Below are 21,980 nucleotides of genomic sequence, written 5' to 3'. Positions count from 1 at the left end.
CGTAGAAGAATCAAAATTTTCCCTGTAACCCTTTTAGTCCTGAACTGTCATACTCCAATCCACAAGCTTCCTGCATGTTTTCCAAGTTTTCCTTTGAGCCTGATTCAAATGATCACCAAGCTCTGCAAGAGCTTCATAATTATCGAATCATTTGAATCAGGTGTGTGGAGGGGTGGAAACTTGGGCAGACAACGCCATCACCAAGGCGCAGACTGACATTAAGGCAATCACCCCACAACGAATCGGTTGTGAACTGGGACTTAAATACACTCACGCTAAATTAGGAGAACGCAAACAGCTGGACAGACACAAAGGGCGGGGGAACCTGATTGGTTGACATACGAGAGTGGGTAACCAGACAGGTGGATGAAATCATTCTAACGAGTACACAAACAAGAAAAGGAAGATAACATAACTTAGAAAACCAGAGAAATATTAAATCCCAACCCAAACATGACTTTACTCTCAGATTCTCAGAGTTCTGACTTTTTTCTCATAAGAGAATAAAGTCAAAAATTTCACTTTAAATATAGCAGAGTCAGAATTCTACGACTGAAGTCAGAATTCACGCAATAAAGCGTGCCATTAAAGGGAGACGTGGTTTTCCTCTTAGATTCCTCCATTTACATTTTGACAATAAAGTGAGAATTCTGACTCAATATCCAGAATTCTTGGTCAGATTCTGAGAATAAAATCAGATTTGGAGATTAAAGTCAGAATTCTGTCTAAGAATCTTAGCGAATTGTTGAGAATTTTGACTTTATTTTAAACAGTTTGACTGATAAATTTGAAAATAAAATCAGAATTCTGAGAACATAGTCACATTCTGAGAATAAAGTCAGAATCCTCACTTTAAACTGACTGACTGGTCTCAAAAATCTGCCTGAAAATTCGTAATAAAGTCAGAATTCTCTTTGTAAAGTCAGAAGTTTAGAGAATTCTGAAAAAAGGGACTTTGTACTCAAAAATCTGAGTGAGAATTCAGAAAACAACGTTAGGATTTTCACTTTAAAGCGAGACTTTAAAGTCAGAATTTTGACTATTCTCAACAGTCTTTAAACCGTTTTAAAACACTCTGCAACATTTTTCACTCTGTTCTGAAATTTACCTCTCTGCAGCTAATTGAAAATATATAGACTACGGAGTATAAATTATAAATCCATTGTCATGACGCACAAATGGCGTTTGGGGTGAAGTTTGCGGCCAGTGGAACAACAATCTAACACATGGCGAAACACAACAAAGCATATAATTAAAGTTGCAACCAGCCCCGGGTCACAAGATTCTGCTGCTCGGCTTTGCTCTCCGACCTTTCCGTACTTTTATGTTGTTTGTTGAGCGGTGCCAGTACGTAATTACACACTTGCCAAAGAATTTGTTGCAATGTGCTTCACTGGCAATGAACATGTGAAACAGGCTGTTAAATTTTTCTCATATCGCATCTCCCAAACCATCACTTTTCAGGAAACCAAAAAAATTAGCATTGCATAGTCAAAGTTATTTCCAACAATTTCAAAGAAATCAATGATGATAAATCTTTATAATCCCTAAACTATGAAACGCCTGTAACAAATTCTGAAGATCAAACATGAACTAAAAAGATCAAATAAATTCCTCTATGGCACTTATATCGTACTTGTATTCAAAATAATCAAAAATTAACCCTTGTGCAGTATTAGATAGATAGATAGATAGATAGATAGATAGATAGATAGATAGATAGATAGATAGATAGATAGATAGATAGATAGATAGATAGATAGATAGATCTAACAACCTGTTAATGCTCGATCTTGATAGATAGATAGATAGATAGATAGATAGATAGATAGATAGATAGATAGATAGATAGATAGATAGATAGATAGATGGATGGATGGATGGATGGATGGATGGATGGATGGATGGATGGATGGATGGATGGATGGATGGATGGATGGATGGATGGATGGATAGATAGATAGATAGATAGATAGATAGATAGATAGATAGATAGATAGATAGATAGATAGATAGATAGATGGAGGAGAAAAAAACGAGACTTCAGTCATGCCCCAAATAAAGGGCATGGCTCAAGTCTGGGAAAAAAAAAATCTCCACATATGCATAAACAAAGAAACATTACCACAAAATCTCAAGGCATACGTGTGAGTAGGGAGGGGAAGTGAGCTTGTTTCATTTTCCAATCCACACTCACATTCAGACATTAAATCAACATTCAAACCCATCCTGCCTATTTACGGAACTGAACTTTAAGCAAATAATTAACATGTCTTTCAAAGAGGCTTACAAGCTTAGGTAAACGGAAAAAATAAATCCCCCGTAATTCAGTGTCAAATGAAAATCTTTCGAAGGTACAACAAATTAAATAGTTTACCCGTATTCATAAACAGAAATAAAACGTTTCCACCTTTGGAGACTCCGATCGCCTCAAAGGCATCATCAGATTCTATTCCGAGTGCACTTCTCCAGTATATGACACAGCCTAGGTATAAAGTCTAGTAAAACCTTTTCTGTTTGATTTTCTGCACACAGAGGCTTCCAAGTTCCCCAAGTATGTATTTGAAGTTGAAAAAAAAAAGTATGCTGGCAGGGAAGAAGCAACTGAATTGGCTGTCTACAACATCAGTTTTTCCCCCCTCAAAGCACACGGAGCTGCAGACTTCATAATTATAAAGTCAAGAAGGCCATTGCAACCCAAAAAAATGACATATGTCTCTGGGTGTTCAAAGTAAGAGCAAATATACAAGTACAGTAACACCAACCCATAATATGCGCTTTACATTAACTGTATATTCTTCTGTATATTGCTTCAGCTGGAGATACTGGTTCACACATTTGAGCGTGACCGTTTTTTGGAGGAAAATCCAAAAAGGAACAGCTTTCTTTTCAAATTAAGAGCAAATTAATTGAAACATAAAACAACGTATTGCTTCAGCTGGAGATACTGGTTCACACATTTGAGCGTGACCGTTTTTTGGAGGAAAATCCAAAAAGGAACAGCTTTCTTTTCAAATTAAGAGCAAATTAATTAGAACATAAAACAACGTATTGCTAAAATGTATTAGTGACTCCTGCAAAATGTTACATGCCTTTTTTTTATGCTAGGTTTTATATGGATGAGCACAGCACTGTGTTTGAATTATTTTGCCATAAAAAATATACATTTATATATATGTGCAGTGTTGATTTTCTAGACTTCTATACAAAACATATGAAAATGTTTTTGAGTTAAGGGGCTGCTCAGCTTGAAAAAAAAATGAAAAAATGAGAATGATGACTCGATATTACATATTACATGGGGGGTGGCACCCCTCCAGAGGCAGACATGTTTGTTATAGCTACAGACGATGGTAAATGCAGAACCTCCAGCTGTCCGTAATCAAAAACGGTCAAAATCTTACACACTATCCCTTTAAGGTACTTTGATGTACATAAAGCTATTTTTTCAGATTCAGAATAAGCTGCAAACTGTCTAAACCTTTAAAAAACAATTTTCCGAAAGCTGATTTGAAAGTTTTTTTTCTTTTATTAATGTTAAAAAGGATCACATTTTAGGTATACTTATATAATTTACATAGATAATTTCATTTCTAAACACCGCAGCAAAGTAGGGGGGATGTTTTCTCTATCTTGGGGGAACTTTTCAAAAAATAATCGAAAAGCACTGCGCTATATGATATCACAACTACAGATATGAACCTAGCAGCTATGCAAAAATTCACAAAAAAAAACATCAAGCTGGGAAATCTGTTGTCAGCTTCGGAGCCATGTTGTTAACTTGGCTTAAAAAGACATCGCCAAGCCATAATTGCAATGGTGTCAGGAACTGTGATAAGAGTCCAATTTCCAACCAGGGGAACTTTGTGGTTACATTCTTTTCATATTATACAGCAAAGAATTAACAGTGGAACTTCAAATTGTCATGTAACGAAATCTAACAAGATTCTAACGTCTTATTATCCCCTGAAACAACCTGACATTTTCCATTTGCAAATTCTACAGCAGGGGTGCAAACATGTTTTAGTTCACGGGCCGCATAAAGGCAAATCGATTCCCAATTGGGCCACACCAGGAAAAATATTTATATAAATTTAAACAAAAACCTCAAATGTATCATTCTTTTAAAATACCGTCCAAATTAATACACATCACAATTAATCACAAGATATTAACATTACTATTAATCATAATACATTTCAAGTTTTTAATTTATTGAAAAAATTCAGCGCATTTTTATACTATATTTTACAAAATCATCTCGCGGGCCGGATTAAACCCTTTTTCTGGCCAGAAGCGGCCCGCGGGCCCTATGTTTGACACCCCCGTTGCCTCTGCCATTTCCTTCAATGTGACTCGAAAAAGATGCCACTGCTAAGCTCAGTTGGTCTCCTGTACTAGAAATGAACTGAGTCTTTGTTGGACTTGAGGGCTTGGGCTCAGCTGTGGTGGATTCTAACTCGGATGGTTCCAAAATAAACTTTAACAAATTTTCCGGAAAAAAAAGTGCTCCCGAAATACTTCAAATATGTCAAATCAAACTTCTTCGGTTAGTTCAGTATCCGTAAAATGTGTGTACACAATTTTTTTTTACTATATCCTCCTTAGAATTCTAATTCTGCTATATACTCACACACAAACACACATACACAAAATATATATATATATATATATATATATATATATATATATATATATATATATATATATATATATATATATATATATATATATATATATATATATATATATATATATATATTTCACACACACAACTACAAATTTATTCTTGTTTTTTATTACTGTCCAAAGTAGTACAAGTACATCATTAGTAATACTCATAAAACAAAGTTTTCATTGAAAAAAATTCAGCTCATTTTTAAACTTAATATTTCATCATCTCGCGGGTCAGATTAATCATGTTTGCGGGTCAGAACGGGCCCATGGGCCGTATGTTTGACACCTCTACTCTTGAATTTAGGGGATTTTTTTTTCTGACAAAAAAAAGAAGCAGTCCCACTCTCGGTCCTGCCCTTTTAAAGGTACACTCCAAACCCATAGGGGGCGCCACTGCTCCTCTTGGGGAAAAAAAAGAAAAAAATGAAGAAAATGCTGTTTTGAAAAATTACGTATACCTTTTCTATTTTTGCTATGCGTTTTTGTTTTGAGGGAAGGATGAAGATTCCAGATTCTTTCTACATTTCTCATCAAAGCTAAAAGCTCGAACCAAGAACAAAAGTCCACAACTGCGGACGCAAATGAACAGACTAGGTCTAAGGAGGATATAATGTAAGTGTAAAAATCGCTCGGTGTGACGACAATCCAGTTATATATTAAATTCCACTCGAGGGGCAAATATAGCGTCGCTATCCCTGTGATCTGCTTGATGCCGACTAATTCCAGTAAATCGTTAGGGTGTTTAATGTTCCCTGACATGGTTGCAGAAAGACATTTCATCTGTTTGTTGGTGTTTGTCAGGCTACGCTGCTCATGTCTTGTGCCGCTGCAGCCAACGAGGATTATAGCGTCTATTTTCCGCCGGACGCTCCCTTACGCGGCACTACTGGCCTGTTTGTTCATTTCAAAATCGTGCTGTGGTTTACCAGGCGTGAGAAAATGAAACCGCAATATCAAGAAACGAGCATGTCGTGTACGTTCGGGCGTTTGACTGTGAGCAGTCAAATCACAGTCAATCAAAGGTATTTGCAAGTGACGATGTTTTACTAGCTCAGTGAACTCATTCAATCCCAAAGACGTAATTTTGCGTTTTTTGTTTTCATGCGAACACATTCAATTTTAGATGTTTTTTTTTTTTTTAATGGCTGGTACTAAATTATTTAAGCCCTATAGTATTTAAATACCTAAGTAATTACTTTGGGTACCTACTTTAGGGAATTAGACATGAAAGTAATCAAATACTACTAATTATTTTAGGTACCTACTTTAAGTAATTTGGATGCTAAAGTAATCAATTAATTTATGTAATGAAGTGCTAACCAATCATTTTAGCATTTTCATTTCAAAATTTAAAAATTTTCAGAAAATTTGAATAAAAATGTTATATTTTCCATGGATACTCTTAATAGATTCAGTTCCTGTTTGAATATTACATCATTTACACTTTCATTTCACCTTTGGGAATATTTTCAAATACCAATTTACCAGGAAAAAATGCAGTTTTCAATATTAAAATACTCGAAAAAAAAATCAACATTTGGGTTTTTTTCTTCCGTAATTTTTGTTGTTCTAATTTCAAATATTTCAGTTCATAGTGAGCGAAGCCGAAAGTTAAAAAATTTAAGCAAAAAATGTCCAATTTTTCCCCCTGTACGGTGTGTATTTCATATCATTCAACATTTTCATTCAGCCTATTATGCTTCATATGCAATTTCTTTAAAGAATTGCATTATTTTTCATGTTGTTTTTTTTTACTTTTTTCTACTTTTGTCTGGATGAAGTGCACGCACTCACAGTGAACAACGAGGCACTCGTTTTAGCCACGCCCAGAAAAAACAACAGGAAAACCTTAATGCTCTCGCTCCGCGGCTGAGTTTAGATTTGCTTTCATGCTTTTCAGCTATTATCTTCACATGTGTGTGAAGCAAAACTCTGAATTAACTCAACAGGGTCTTCAAACAGGGATAATAACATTCACATTTTCTAGGTTTATATTCATTCTGTTTGACTTTCCACTCTGATCTTCTGTACACCGTTCTGCGTTTTGGTGTAAAACACTTCCAGATTCCAAAGAGGGGGAAATAGTTTATTATGATAGCAGGAAGAGTCCCAAATTACTGAGTAGGCTTCGGCTGCAAGTCGAAGCGGTAGAACACTCAAAGGAGTTCAGAGAAGCCCGAAAATAGCAGCGCGCACATGTAACAAGTGGGCGTGCTCGCAGATGTCTCCGAGAGCTCTGATTTCGTCACTTGCTGTTTTCAAGTTGCTCCGAGTCAGTTTCGGAACTATTCAGATTGACTACATGGATATGGGTCAAACTTTTGGCCTCCCCTGGCACACGGGGATATCCTCACCACTACCCAATAACGTTAACTCGCGCTGTCTTCAATTACACGCCGTTGGTATGATGATGATGTCGTGTATCTTGCATCGCGGCTATAAAACTGATGTCATCATTATGACTCTATGTGCTGTAAATTTCTCTTTTTTTAATAGATTGCGTATGGATATCTTACCTTTAAACCCACTTCTCCTGGATGACCTGGTTCACCCCTTTCGCCTGGTAAACCCTGTAATTGGGGAAGGAAAATGCAATTATATTTATTCCAGATATCGGTATTATTTAGTAGGCATAAACGCATTCTTTTAATATGCTTTACATTCAGATTTATGCTTTGACGATGAAGGTATTGCATTTCTAATCTGATCGAGGTCGGTTCTTTGTGCGGTGTCCAAACTGCGGCACGGGGGCCATTTGCGGCCCGCCATCCACATTTTTGTGGCCCAAGCATATTCTAAAAATACATTTCGACGTGGCTTGCAATGCTGTTTAAAAAAGTAATATGCAAGTTTGATGATAGGCACTGTTACAAGCGTGAAAAAAGTCCTCATTCATCTCAGCAACTTTTTTTTGTCTCAGCATTTTTTTTTTAACAAGGATATAAAATACTTAAACTGCTAAATCACAAAAAGCAATCGTTGAGTTAAATTATTTACTAGAGTAATTGATTAATTTGATACTTAAAGGGACAATGTGTAAAATTTGGACCATTTTTATTAAAAATGAATACATTAAATGATTAGGAATGTCACAAGCTTGCATATAAATGTGTTCTTAAAGGCAAAAATTGTTTTAAATATAATTGTAGGAAATTGAATCATATGAATAAAAAAGACTACAATTATTTGAGCTTGTTTGGTTGTCACGTTTGAACATCTTTATAAATACCTGTGGTCCTGGTAAGCCCGTCATCCCGCTGTCACCCTGGTTAAAGTTAGAATTAATACAGATGTTTTTATCAGCGGTATTCAACATTCTTCTTCCCTTATGTTAGAATCTCACCTTCATACCAGGAAGTCCTCTTGGTCCCGGTGAACCATCGACACCCTACAGATACGGACAGAGCGGAAATTGTTTATTCCATTCAAGAGTCGGACAGCGTCTTTTTCGAAACTGATCACACACTCACTATCTACAGCTACAAGGAATGACATTAAATCAGTTAGGGTTCATCTAAAATCTAGGAAGTTAGTTAGTTAGTTAGTTAGTTAGTTAGTTAGTTAGTTAGTTAGTTAGTTAGTTAGTTAGTTAGTTAGTTAGTTAGCTAAATAACTTCTGTAGCTCCTGTAAATGTAACTCTACAGTAAACCTTTCCAGCTAGAATTTTTATTTATTTATTTAGTTAGTTAGTTAGTTAGTTAGCTAGCTAGCTAGCTACCTAGGTAGCTAAGTTGCTAGGTACCTAGGCAACTACCATAGGTAGCTACTGTAGCTCTTAAATAAATGTGCTCGAAGGTAAAATTATTTAAATACTATTGTTAGTTAGTTAGTTGGTTAGTTAGTTAGTTGGTTAGTTAGGTATGTAGGTAGCTTAGGTAGCTAGCGCTTCACTAAATGTAACTCTACAGTAAACTTTTCAAATTACAGTTGCTTGTTAGTTAGTTAGTTAGTTAGTTAGTTAGTTAGTTAGTTAGTTAGTTAGTTAGTTAGTTAGTTAGCTTTACAGTAAACTTATGAGAAGCAGACATTTGAGTTGAAACAACAATGTACAGCAAACATCTTAATGACAACTTACCCTCGGCCCCAGAATTCCAGGAGGACCAGCCTCCCCAGTTTCACCCTAACAGAAGAAAATAAAACAATGAATAAATACATATTTCACACTGAAATGTTTACAATTATATTTCCCATTAGAATTAACTGTATTTTCATAGGTGTTATGCTCAGCATTTTCAACATGTGCAAACAAGACAGATTTATACAAATGAGATAATATAAGTTGTGACAAGTATATCACAGCTGAGAGATATAAATAAACGGCATACTCACAGGCTTACCATCAGCTCCGGGTAATCCTACCTCTCCTTTGTCCCCCTGGAAAGATAAGGAAGCCACGATAAAGAAATGAACAAATTAAATATTTTAAATCCTGCCTATCTGCGGCAGCTTCTTTGAACTACATGTGCATCAAAAATATTATCAGTCTCCCAAAGGCAACCGGATGCCCCCAAAACATCTGCTGTTTCTCTGACGGGTAAACTTCAAATCGCTATTTCAAGGAAACAACATCTAAAGGGTGATGACAACAGCTGCAACAAGCTGTTAAATTGGCCACAACTTTTAAATCTACAGAGAAAGTTAAAAGGGTGATAATTATTAGTGGCACGCAAGCTGTGGTCTACAACAACCACGAACGTGTTCCTCCCTTTTCTCATGCCGGTTAGCTTAGCACAGCTGCTAATCTGAAGGTTGTGTACGTGCGTTTACTTTCTATAACAGACCTTCGATCCGTTAACTAACAATCAAAGCGTTCAGCAACAATGCATGAAAAATTAAAGCACACTATAAAAAACAATTGGAAGGAGGTTGAAATCATCTTTACAGCACGTCCTGGTGGACCACGCTGGCCAGGAGGTCCAACGACACCTTTGGAGTCTTCCATTTCTGCGGCTGGGGCTTCTCGATTCAAAGGACACTGCGAAAGAAAGAATAGGCTAATTTGTGTGCTAGCAAAGTCATTTTAAATTTTTGCTTATTGTACATTTTAAAAAGCATTAGTGTACATTTTTAATATGGACTGAAGGGAGAATAGCTACAAAAATTACCCGCTAAAAATCGGATTGATTGAATTGAAGCATTGATGAATAGAGAGTATCACAATCGTTTGAGATGATGCCCTCTAAAAACAATTGGGTCAACATAAATGCAATTTCAGTCGATTTTTTTTAACCCAATAAACATATTTTCTGGGTTTCATTTAAAGATGAATTTCAAAATTGCATTTGTTGATTCATTTTATGAGCTAAACTGGCCTGAGAGAGATTAGGTTCAAATTATTAACAAAAACAGTAAAAAAAAATGGGTTGATTTGTGCAAAATTGAGAAAAAAAGCAAATATTTGGGTTGTTTTATGGGCCGTTTATTTAACCTAACTTTTGGGGGTAAATAAATAACTCATAATCATGTGGCAGCCCTTGTTTTCATAGTGTAATTATCCAAATAATTTCACTTACCCTTTCATCATCCTGTGAACCAGAGAATGAAAGAAGAAGTGTTATTTTCCGCCATTGTGTATAATGCGTAGATGCAGACCAAAAATGGACTTTTGCATTTACTGTAGGGGTCAAGGTTTACCACATAGAAGATCTCGCAAGCTGTCTCTCTCTGACTTTGAAGCGGATCACAGTACAGACGCAGTTTCTGGATTTGAATCTAATGAAAATAAAAACAGAAAAACGTTAAAATAAATTCCTATGTGTCATATCGCCATTTTGAGCCTCATTTTATTTTGCCTTATGACATCTCAGGTAAAAGAAAAGACTAAATGGATATTAGAATGCTAGCAACTTTAGCATGCTAAACTAATTCTGTTCAACATCATACCCGCTGATATTTAGCATGTTAGCATGCTAAAGAAAATGTGATTGACATCATATCTAATAGTATTCAAGATGTACCAATTTTGCACTTCATTGGTTATTTTCATTAAGGTGATGTATAATACATGAAAGTAGCTCAAAATGTGAAGTTACAGCCATTTGAATTTTCGAATTTTTGATATGAGAAAAACACGTTTAAAGTTTTGCCGCATTCATCATTCAGTGGTGCAGCTTGTCAACAAATCCCTTATTTTCATACACCAATTACAATTTGAACTATTTGGCTCCTTGGAAATGAGAGTCAAGACCTCAAGGAGGTTGTTTTTGTAGAAATCCCAAAATGGACATTTGTGTCCAAAATTCATATTTTTGTCAAGAACTCCAAACTAATCTTTGTAATATAAGTCTGATTTTGAGAAAATGCATCGCATATATACTTGTGTGTATTAGTCTATTTAAATATAGCACAAGGGTTCATAATTCTAGTCTACTTACAGGAACAGTGACATCTATTCCTCGCCTCTTTGCCACCTGTGTCTTCCCATTTATATAAATGGGCTCCATTGGCTCCGGTATTATTTCTTGAATGCGTTGATCATCAAGAAAGCTGGTGACCTGGCTGGGTCTCACCAGGAGTTTGAGCTGATGCCACGTCCCATCATACAGAGGCTGACAAAAAGTAGCAAAAATTATGTCAAGATTGTGTCAAAGTTTATAAATGATTTCTGAGTGTTGTTTACGGATATGAATGTTCTATTAATTCTCCTTAATTTGTCTAAATCCTTAAATGTCTTTTGTTAAAGCCTTACAACATATACCAGTGGCAGATAAAAGTAGCCCTGGGGGTACGTGAACACACTTCAACTGGTAAATCAGGTTCTTTTCAAATTAAGAGCAAACTAATTGGAAGATGAAGCAACTTATAGTGAAATTGCATTATAATGTGTCCTTTGCAAAACATTGCATGCAGTTTATTTGTCAAATATTGCATGGATATGCATTTTTACGAGTGATGCAATTTTTGGATGAGCCAGGAAAAAAAATGGTTATGTCACCAATATTATACACCTAGAGACACCACTACAAATATAGTTTTAATGTTTAATGAATCAGACATGCACTCTGTTTTAAGTCCATTTTTTTTTCATTCAAAAATGTTTTGGGCTAGTTTGCGTACATACATGAGGTCCTTTTCGAATTATGAGCAAATTAATTGGAACCTGAGGCATCTTATGGCTAATTGCATTATGATAGGTTCTTTGCAAAACGTTGCATGCACTTTGTGTCTAATTTTGCATGGATATGCATTTTTACTGGTGATACAATTTTTGGATGAGCCAGGGAAAAAAAGATGATGTTATGTCACCAATATTTGAAAAAAGAAAACACCAATAGATACCACTACAAATGTAGTTTAAATGTTTAATGAATCAGACATGCACTCTGTTTTAAATCCATTTTTTTCATTGAAAAATGTTTTGTACTAGTTTGCGTACGTACGTGAGGTTTTCAAATTATTAGCAAATTAATTGGAACCTGAGGCAACTTATGGCTAATTGCATTATGATGGGTTCTTTGCAAAACATTGTATGCATTTTGTGTCAAATTTTGCATTGTTAATGGTGACTCAATTGTGGATGAGGCAGGAAAAAATTTTTGAATAAAAACTAAAACGATAGTTTCAAAGTCTGTTTTTTTTTGGTGTTTTGTGCTAGTTTGGGGAACGACACTCAAAAAATGTGTAGAGTGAATGAAAAAAAAACCCACAACCATATAAAAATGTAAGAACAGAGCAGACATTGTTTCCCGAGGGCTCAATTGCAGCCAACATCTTCAAAATGACAAATCACAGTCTCCCACTTTGCGCCACATCAAAATAAATAAAAATCAAACCAGTGAAGAAAAAAAACAACATAATTGCAAACCTGTTCAGCGCGCCACGCAACAGTTTAGGTGTGTTTGAATCGAGGGGGCGTGTGACGTTGGAAAAAATAACCTGGCCGCTGTCTGACAGGATATGTTATTATAAACCGCCGTGGAAATACTGTAGACACGATTTCCAAGTGCGACCGGCTAGTTTCCACCGGGGAAAAGATTTTCTTTGAGCCCTCTTCTGGCATCCGTAACATTTCAACCTCGGCGATTCATTAAAAGTAATTCTCTATCTCTAAACTACTTTTACCTGTCAACAAACATTGCGCAATCCGGGATCTTAAACTGGAGGGTAAACTTAAATGAACGTCGTTTTTTTCCGTGTTAGAGCGGAACAACGCATCGTTATAAGACTATAATACGATGCATACGCTTTTATACGGAAGAAGGGGGTAAATATTTTGGGCAAACTGATTGGAAGTTACCCACGAGCTAAATGCTAAAAACATAGCATTGCACCACCCACCTCCAATCCCGTATTGAAGACAATCCTCTGCTCCTTGTTTGCTATTTTGGTGGCGGTAAAGGTGACAGTTTTGTCCTTTCCGTTCAGCGTCACTGCAGCCTGGATCTTGTTGTCCTTTGAAAGCACCCTCCAAAGGTCAAAGTTCAACTTGGCTGCAATCCCCTTTAGACGAATCGTGGCGACGAAAACATAGGATGGAGGAAGGCCCTCTGGGAAAATTTCTCTGGGAAAAACAAGTGTGTTTTATTACGTACAGTACGGTAAAATGAGAACTATAAGAACTTTGGGTAATGGAAGGTTATTTGATTATTTTAACGGAGGGTACCTGGTGTCCTCAGTGATGTCGGTCGAAGTAGTAAGAGAATAGGCCGTTTCGGACATCAGAGAGCCGGGAATTTTCTTGGCTTTTTTCTCAATGCTCATGCCCACCATTAACTCGAAGCCTTTCTCATCTCGAGATGCTACTGGAATTCTTGTGGGGCACACGGACTCTAGAATAAAAATGGCAATTTAGATGTTGATTTTTGGCTGTAAAAAATACAAACTCAGCTTGATTTTTCTCTACAAAAACGTTCATCATATATATATATATATATATATATATATATATATATTGGGGATTTATGCTGATCATTTTGATCCTTAATTTTTTTGAATGATTAAATGTCTGTACTGTAAAAAAATAGATATGAGGATTTAATGAGTTAAAGCATTTATGCTGCTGACTAATATTGTCATTATGTTTTTAATTTTTTTATCCTTTTGATCCTTGATTATTATTATTATTAACCTTTATATATATATATATATATATATATATATATATATATATATATATATATATATATATATATATATATATATTTTTTTTTTTTTTTTTTTTTTTTTTTTTTTTGGGGGGGGGTTGGATGAATTAACACCCTTATACTGATGCAAATTGATTTACTATATTTTTATTAAATATATATTTTTATTATATTTTCTTTAGAAAAAAATGGCAAGTCTATAAAATGACCTTATAATTTAACTGCATCATATTTATTATCATGTACCATTTTTAGTCATTTTCTTCCACATGATTCAGTGTGGGTGAGATTTCAGCTCCCTAGTGCCTTCTTTCAATGCGTTCCCTTAAAATTCTGCACGTGATCTAAGAAAATAAAGGTATAGCTTGGATTTATGGATAATAAATAAAGACACTAGTTATTTGTAAACAACTGCTGTAAATGTTTAGAGCACATGAATATAAAATGCTAAAATAATCGTCAAATATTGTCCGATTATTATCTAGTTACACAATGAAAGGTTCAAAAGAAAATGTTAAAAAACGTTTGTGTTGTTGTAGTAAATTGTAAACAGACTCTAACCTTCACAGAGCTTCTGTTCCATGGAATCCCGAATACGGTCAATGGTGGTGTAATCTTCAGCATACAACACGTAGGTGGTCGACGGTTTGTTAGCGATGGCTACAAGCTCGGCGTTTGTAATCTCGCTGCCAACTCCCACTGCAAACACTGTGATGCCTTGAGCTCGCGCCTCTATACTGGCATCCACCTAAAGAAAAGGTCAATTAAAAAAAAAAAAAAATCACAATGTTGTTTTATGGTGAATCTTCAAATGATTAAAAAAATATTATGAATAAATATACTATAATTATGTCGGTGTTGTTATAGTGTGGTTTGGAATCTTTACGACAGAAAAACATTCAGTAAAATGTGTCACTCAAGCAGTGAAAAATATTTACGACGTCATCTTGGGATTTGCCATCTGTGACCACAACAGCAATGCGGTTCTTGACTGGGCTGGCTCGCTGGGAAGTGGCGAAAACATGGTCCACAGCAAACTTAATGGCTCTGCCAGTCTACAAAACAGTCAATTTTAGAACACCCTGCATGCTATAATTCTCAGCAAAAAATATTTTAACTCTTGTGCACACACGTTGCAAACTATACACATTGCATTTTTTTTCCTAATTTTGTACATGCTTTTAAAGGCATAATAATTACAATTATTTATGAATATTTTTTTTCGTTCAACCACTCAAATTTCATCAGTTCTATCCATACATATGTAGATTAAATTTGTTAACACTCACAAAATATTGGTCTCTACCGCCACCTACTGTATTGAATTGAAACAACAAAGAATTTTCTGTTTGCTGACATAGTTTGACCTTCGCTCAATTGAATGTTGCAAAAATCGCAGGAATATCAATGTAATAAATCCTCTTCAAATGCATCTCAAAAATTGTAATTATAATGCTTTTACATGGTCCAAAATTTGGACAATGATTATTTTTGTACACAAAATCTTTTACGTCCAGCTGCAATCACATAGAAATGTCAGAATCGTTGCATTATGAAATTTTACCTTTTAATCATCTGCTGGAATTACCAGCTCCCAAGTGTTTTTTTTCCCCATTGATTCTTTTATGATATCATAAAAATATCCAAGAAATTTCCATAATTTTGAATATAATGCCAGAAAGGTTTAAAAAAAATAGCCAAGCCTACCTGTGTGTTTCCCCCCATGTAAGTGATGCCTCTTATGGCCTCAATGAGTTCTGCAGCACTTTGTTGTTTCCCCAGCGGGATCTCAAGACGATGAGTGTCGCTATACTGGACTACAGCCACCTATGGTTGATATATCACAAAATAATGGCACTGTGGAACACTTGATCAAGCTAATAAACCTGATTCATGATACACATGCAGTGTCAGTCAAAAGGGAACAACTTCAAATGATCGTTCATATTCAAGTGGTTCGGAAATTCAAGCATTAAAAAATTATCCACATCAGTGTTTCTCAAATGGGGGTACGAGTACTCCCGGGGGTGCGTGAAGGTCCTTCAGGAGGTGCATGACATTTAACATGTGTTTGAATGTTTATGCGAATCTAGTTGAGGAACAGTACTTTTTCTTTACCTTTTCAAATTAAGAGCAAATCAATTGGAACATGCAAAGAGTTGCTGCTGACTGCTTTGCAAAATGTTGTATGCCTTTATTTTGGTATGTCAAACTCACTGTAAATATGCCTAAAGATATCACAACAAATGTAAGCTGTAGCATAATAAATCATACAAATCATATATATAGTGAACCACTCTACCTGTGTGTAGTGGGAACTGATGTCAAACTGACTGGTGATGTTTATAAGCCATTGCTTGGCCGTTTCAAAGTCAGCAACACCGACACTCCATGAACCATCGACAATAAAGACCAAGTCATTCACAGCTGTGCTGCAACCTGCACGGAATACACGAAGAAAGGAATGAGCAAATACATAATGATTTATTTCAATAAAAGCATACATATCATTGGAAAATGTTTTAAATGCTAAATCTTGCACTTGTAAAAACCCGATTATATCCCATTTATGTAATGTAGGATTCCATTAGTCTGAATTGTAGACTAATGATATGGAACGGGGCTTTTACATTACACGTTAACCCGCCTTTTATGTTTGCTTGCAAGGAACAGCGATGATGTCGCCGGGTCAGTTTGACCCGGGATGTATTGAGTCACCCAAATGTGTGCGAAATGTGTGCGATCCAAAGACAATATTTTGTATTATGTTCATTTTTCAGGAAGAGCAATAATGTTACTGGGTCAAACTGACCCGAAGGTATGTTGAATTATCAAAAAAAAAATATGACGAAAACTAATTTCTTTGTGTGGAAACACACTGAGAAAGTCTAAAGGCAAAACTTAATTTTTATACCTATGTACCCACATTTATACCCACATTTATAGTTTTGAAATAATAAGATCATGGGTCACTTTGACCCAGGGGTCATGTGGACCTCTCCAAAGTTTCAGAGACATTTTTTTGTCTTAAATGCTCCTAATGAACAAATCTTGTGATTTAATTTTTCCCTTCACAAACCAATAACATATTCCTTGCTTATTTTGACCCATCAACAGGAGCATTAAGATTCAGAATTCTCTCTACCTGCTCGGACATCCTCTTCTTTTTCTGCAGCGTCCAGCGGAATCAGGACCAAAATGATACTCCACAGTGCCCAGAGCAACATGGCGGTTTTGGAGGGCGGCTCCCCTCAGTTCAGTCCAACTTGGCTAAACTATGATTCAACACAATATACAGTAAGTATACAAAATATGCATCCAGCATAGAAAGCAAGACATTCGTTGTGAGTGTTTTTTTTTTTAAATCTTGACAGTACTTTTTATCAGATAGATAGATAGATAGATAGATAGATAGATAGATAGATAGATAGATAGAACAGCCTATTAATGCTCGATCTTGAGAGATAGATAGATAGATAGATAGATAGATAGATAGATAGATAGATAGATAGATAGATAGATAGATAGATAGATAGATAGATAGATAGATAGATAGTCACATCTTTACAATTCTATATTAACATAGTTGTTCCATAAAACAACTCCAAATTGATACGTTGAGCTGGTACACTCATTTGCTTTACCAATGGATTGCCCCCTGGTGGCTAGTAAAAAAAAATGTCAGACAAGCCACACTGGACTACACGCCGCAGGGCTCAAATCATGAGGAAAAAGTTGTGTCTTATAGTCCAAAAAATATCTATCTATCTATCTATCTATCTATCTATCTATCTATCTATCTATCTATCTATCTATCTATCTATCTATCTATCTATCTATCTATCAAGATCGAGCATTAATAGGCTGTTAGATCTATCTATCTATCTATCTATCTATCTATCTATCTATCAAGATCGAGCATTAATAGGCTGTTAGATCTATCTATCTATCTATCTATCTATCTATCAAGATCGAGCATTAACAGGTTGTTAGATCTATCTATCTATCTATCTATCTATCTATTATCTATATATATCTATATATATTATCTATATCTATATCTATATCTATATATCTATATATATATTATCTATATATATATATTATCTATATATATCTATATATATCTATATATATATATATATATATATATATATATATATATATATATATATATATATATATATATATATATATATATATATATATTTATATATTAGTATATATCATGCCACGTTGTTGGTATAGCACATTCTGATGTAAACGTGACGACGCCAGCCTTTCCTTGAGTCCATCTTACAGCCCAGAGACGGTTCCACCAACCACAATGCCGGGCCTGACTAAATAACAATGTGCGCACTATGCGGAGAGGACCGATGGGAAAACTTCAGTATAAACATGGCAGAGAGCATTGCCGAAATTTGGCAGGAGTTTGTAAAGCATGGGAGGATCCGTCAGCTGAACACAAGACAGCACTATACCGCAAAGTCTTCTGTCAGGATCCATAACCCTTTTCTCACTCTTGGCACTTTGGATGGAATTTGCTCTTGTACAATTATGCATCGTTTTAGACCTAAATAATATGACGGCAAAATGGAGCACTGTAATGTGTCAAAAGCACACTGAGAATATAGAAACTATATTACAGACTATAAACACCTCTCTGTGTAGCCACTGGTATATTTCGGAGATTAATCTGAATTTGAAAAAGGCTAGTAATGCATATTCTTCTTTTAATATGATGCATTCATATATCCGTTAAAATATGGAAGATGTCAGGCGCAAATGCCACCCCCTCCCCCCTGGCATGGCCCCATATGAACTAGTTATAATAACACATTGTACAGTGTTATGGTTAGATAAAGAGGGTGAAAAATGTTTGCTAGGATTCTCACGTTTATTTCAGAATTTCCTTTGTCATATATATATTGAAATCGGTTTGTTGATCCTTCAGTTTGCTTCATTTTGTCATGTAGAGAATAATGTCTGTGTACATATAGAAGTTTTAAGTCCACAGTGACGTCAGAACGCCAAAATGTTATGTCAAGCTGTCTTCCTAAATTTGAATCTAGTTTCCGAGTCTAGTTTTGCAAGTCTAGCTACCATGTTGGATTTTTGTGCAGAAAGACTACCTTACGACTTCTGTGTGTGGTCTGCTTTTGGTTCACATGACAATAATAAAAAATATGAATTATGAAATAAAGTTGTCATTGTTTAAAACAAGTATAACTTATGCGTTCTTTTCATGAAAACTCATTCAGAAATCAACCGCACGTGGATAAAACGCTAATCATGTCATCGAGTATAGTCCTATCAAGGGTGAAAACCGTATAAAAACCCAAATAAGAAAAACGCCACCGTTTCTAAAAATGTCCTTTCAGCACACCCCAAATTCTCTTTTCTCGGATTGCATCTCGCAAAAACATGTCATTCATGACCTACACACAACTAGGTGGATATTGACAATAAATTCCCCAGTGAGCAGCCACGGTGCAGGGCAGCAACCACATCAACCAGCTCCTCTGGCTTCCGAATCACACAACATTCCTTGTGCACAAGCGCAGACGTCGCTCACTCCCTCTGTTTGGTTTGTCGACCAATTTTAGTAACCGCTTTAAGTTCGCCGTACAAAGTATTTCTCAGATTCCAACTGTCCTTAAATTATGTTGTTTGGAGACACTAAATAACTTGTGAATGTGTGTAATCTGTTTCTGGCCTAACTCAGATGGGATAGGTGCCATTGTCCTTGTGACCACCGAACTAGATTAAATTATGGAAAAGGGACAGAATGTTTGTGTTTGTGTAATAGTTTGCAAACAGTTTTGCAGGCCTATAAATTATCATCTAGAGTGGTCAAGACAATTTAAGGGTACGTAAGATTTTGTCAAGAGTTACTGCAGGTATCAACACATCTAATTTAATGATTTTTATTGTAAAGCAGGTTTCCTTTTCAAACCGAGAGCAAATTAACTGGAACATGAATTCGATGCTCAACCGTGTTATAATTGCCATTCAAAATGACGTGTGTCTTAACTTTGATCTTTTTTTATCATCCAAAAAGGCCACTTTAGGGTTATTAGCCTGACTTTTTATTTTATTTTTTTCAAACAGGGGGTTGGTACATCCCTCAAAATAGAGAACTACTGTTTTAAATCACTCAATGAACAAAAGGATCGCAAACAACAAGAATAAAATAAATTGTGGTTCCAAGATTACATTAGGATCAGTTGTGCTAAAAATCACTTATCAGATTTTTCTTTGCGAAAATTATGTGGGTCAAAGGGACAGTTCGTACAGTGAGAGTGTTTTATGAAACAGTGATCATTTAATTATTGAGTGTTTTAATTAATTGTCGACTCTTCTTTCTGATATTGAATGGTTTTCTCCACATAGTACCATTATACATTTTTATTTTGAAATATGCATTATTTAATTGTGTGACATTATCTGTTTTATTTCTAGCTTGCCTGCACCACTAATGCTTATGTGCATCAGTTTACATTGTATCAAAATAAAGCAATGCAACGTTTTGAAAAAGGGAAAAACACAATTTAGCAAGAGATTGCTTCATGTTCCAATAAATTTGCTCTTAATTTGAAAAGAAAATTGTAGTGTGACATTAAAAATTCATGGCGTTAAAAGGCAAAAATGTTCAATCAAATTTTCCACGTAAAAATGAATTCAATTCTTCATGGTCTGTATGTTAGCAGTGACGGAACACAAAACAATCACATGCAAGAGGAAACAAATTTTCGATTCACAATTACGATTTTACAGTTTCTCATAGAGTAATTATTGACGGTAGAGCATTTTTCTAACTGCATGTTTTTGAAATACCAAAAGATATGACGGGAAAGACGAAAACTCCTTTACCCGAAAGCGGAGAACTTCCCTGACCCATAATCACAGTGGTTCATGTAAGCGATATTTTTAGCTTTTTTTGTCCTGATGATTGGTCACTTGTAGCCAAACCAAACCCGGGACATGAAAAAGGACAATGAAAAGTTATCCAAACTTGCATGAGAACATCTGACATTAAAAAAAATGACTTCACCACCCTTTTAATGTGTTCATCCTAAAATTAAGTCATATCCTGAAGGTCCCCCAGAAAATCAAACACAACTTAGAGGAAGTACAGTAAATAAACTCGCTTACCCTCTGTGGAAGTCAAAAAATGATGACAGGGTTGTCCGCGTGTGCGCGCTTCAGCTTCAGGTATTCACAAGTGACTGTGATGAGAAATTGAGGAGAATGAAGTCCCGAATTGGTTGTGACAGTCCTCTCTCTGCTTGGTAGGAGTGTCAGCCATCAGGGCAGGCCTTTCCAAAGCGTGGCAGCCTTTACCACAAAATGGAGCCAGAGTCACATGTGCATGGACCACAGCGTACATCTGCTTTCCTGTTTGTGTTTTTTTTCATCAAATATAATACAAAAATCCTCATTAGTTTATTACTAATCGTTATTTATAAAGGGATTGCAGTAGGTAGGGTATAAATGTTGAAAAGAGGATGCCCAACACAAATTATTACCCAAAACCACAAATCCAACAGCGGGATGCTATTTAGGGACCAAAAGGACCATATGTAAAGGTTTTAATACTGTGTAAACTGGACTCAGCTTATTTTCAACAATGTACCCTCTGTGGAATAATATTTTCAGCCTTTTGAACATAAAAAAGAGTGCTGTACCTTCGCTGTGTAATTAATTAAGCTATAGCCTACATTTGTTGCGGTATCTTTAAGCATATTTTACTGTGAGTCCAAAAACAGATAATGAAACAGCTGTTTTGTTTTCTGGGTTGGGAAATTGCGTTACAAATGATAATGCATGTCCGTATAAAATGTCAAATAATGTGATGCAAATGAGTCACTAAAACACAATTTAGCAATAAGATGCTTCTTGTTTCAATGAATTTGCTCTTAATTTGAAAAGAGAACGTAATGTTCCTTTCATGGAATTGAAAAGTATTACCTTGATATGTTGAAACCCCACATGTGCCCTCACTTTGCCCCAGGGGTACTTGTGCTGCTGGTACTATCAAATTAATAAAGGTATTGAGCTATTAGTGCCCCCTACTGGACTAGCCAATTATGTCAGCGAATTGACATCGTGCTATCGACACCCGAAACCAACATTCAGATGTATTTTAAGTTTATTTATTTTACTTGGTAAATTGCGTCAAATTTAATGCCTGAATTGTATAGATTATAATAGTTCTT

At 35.6% G+C, this 21,980-nt stretch overlaps 1 protein-coding gene across 2 annotated transcripts in view; it reads right to left on the bottom strand.

Annotated features, from left to right (window-relative positions):
- LOC148407905 (uncharacterized) overlaps nucleotides 1–16,988 on the bottom strand; it is a 46,539-nt gene extending 29,551 nt beyond the window's left edge. For both annotated transcript variants that reach the window (XM_088402039.1, XM_088402040.1), the window contains exons 1-16: nucleotides 16,907–16,988; nucleotides 16,064–16,200; nucleotides 15,469–15,588; nucleotides 14,700–14,816; nucleotides 14,323–14,509; nucleotides 13,281–13,446; nucleotides 12,956–13,178; nucleotides 11,053–11,226; nucleotides 10,313–10,390; nucleotides 10,192–10,203; nucleotides 9,561–9,653; nucleotides 9,008–9,052; nucleotides 8,754–8,798; nucleotides 8,021–8,065; nucleotides 7,907–7,942; nucleotides 7,194–7,247 (exon numbers count right to left, since the gene is read on the bottom strand). In XM_088402039.1, the coding sequence (XP_088258165.1) occupies nucleotides 7,194–7,247; nucleotides 7,907–7,942; nucleotides 8,021–8,065; nucleotides 8,754–8,798; nucleotides 9,008–9,052; nucleotides 9,561–9,653; nucleotides 10,192–10,203; nucleotides 10,313–10,390; nucleotides 11,053–11,226; nucleotides 12,956–13,178; nucleotides 13,281–13,446; nucleotides 14,323–14,509; nucleotides 14,700–14,816; nucleotides 15,469–15,588; nucleotides 16,064–16,200; nucleotides 16,907–16,988 (1,614 nt within the window). The remainder of the gene's footprint in view (nucleotides 1–7,193; nucleotides 7,248–7,906; nucleotides 7,943–8,020; nucleotides 8,066–8,753; nucleotides 8,799–9,007; nucleotides 9,053–9,560; nucleotides 9,654–10,191; nucleotides 10,204–10,312; nucleotides 10,391–11,052; nucleotides 11,227–12,955; nucleotides 13,179–13,280; nucleotides 13,447–14,322; nucleotides 14,510–14,699; nucleotides 14,817–15,468; nucleotides 15,589–16,063; nucleotides 16,201–16,906) is intronic.
- Nucleotides 16,989–21,980: the final 4,992 nt, after the last annotated feature.

Source organism: Hippichthys cyanospilos, chromosome 19 (assembly GCF_059441005.1).
Source record: "Hippichthys cyanospilos isolate Australia breed blue-spotted pipefish chromosome 19, RoL_Hcya_1.0, whole genome shotgun sequence".
NCBI lineage: Eukaryota > Metazoa > Chordata > Actinopteri > Syngnathiformes > Syngnathidae > Hippichthys > Hippichthys cyanospilos.
This window is presented reverse-complemented; position numbering and strand designations above follow the sequence as displayed.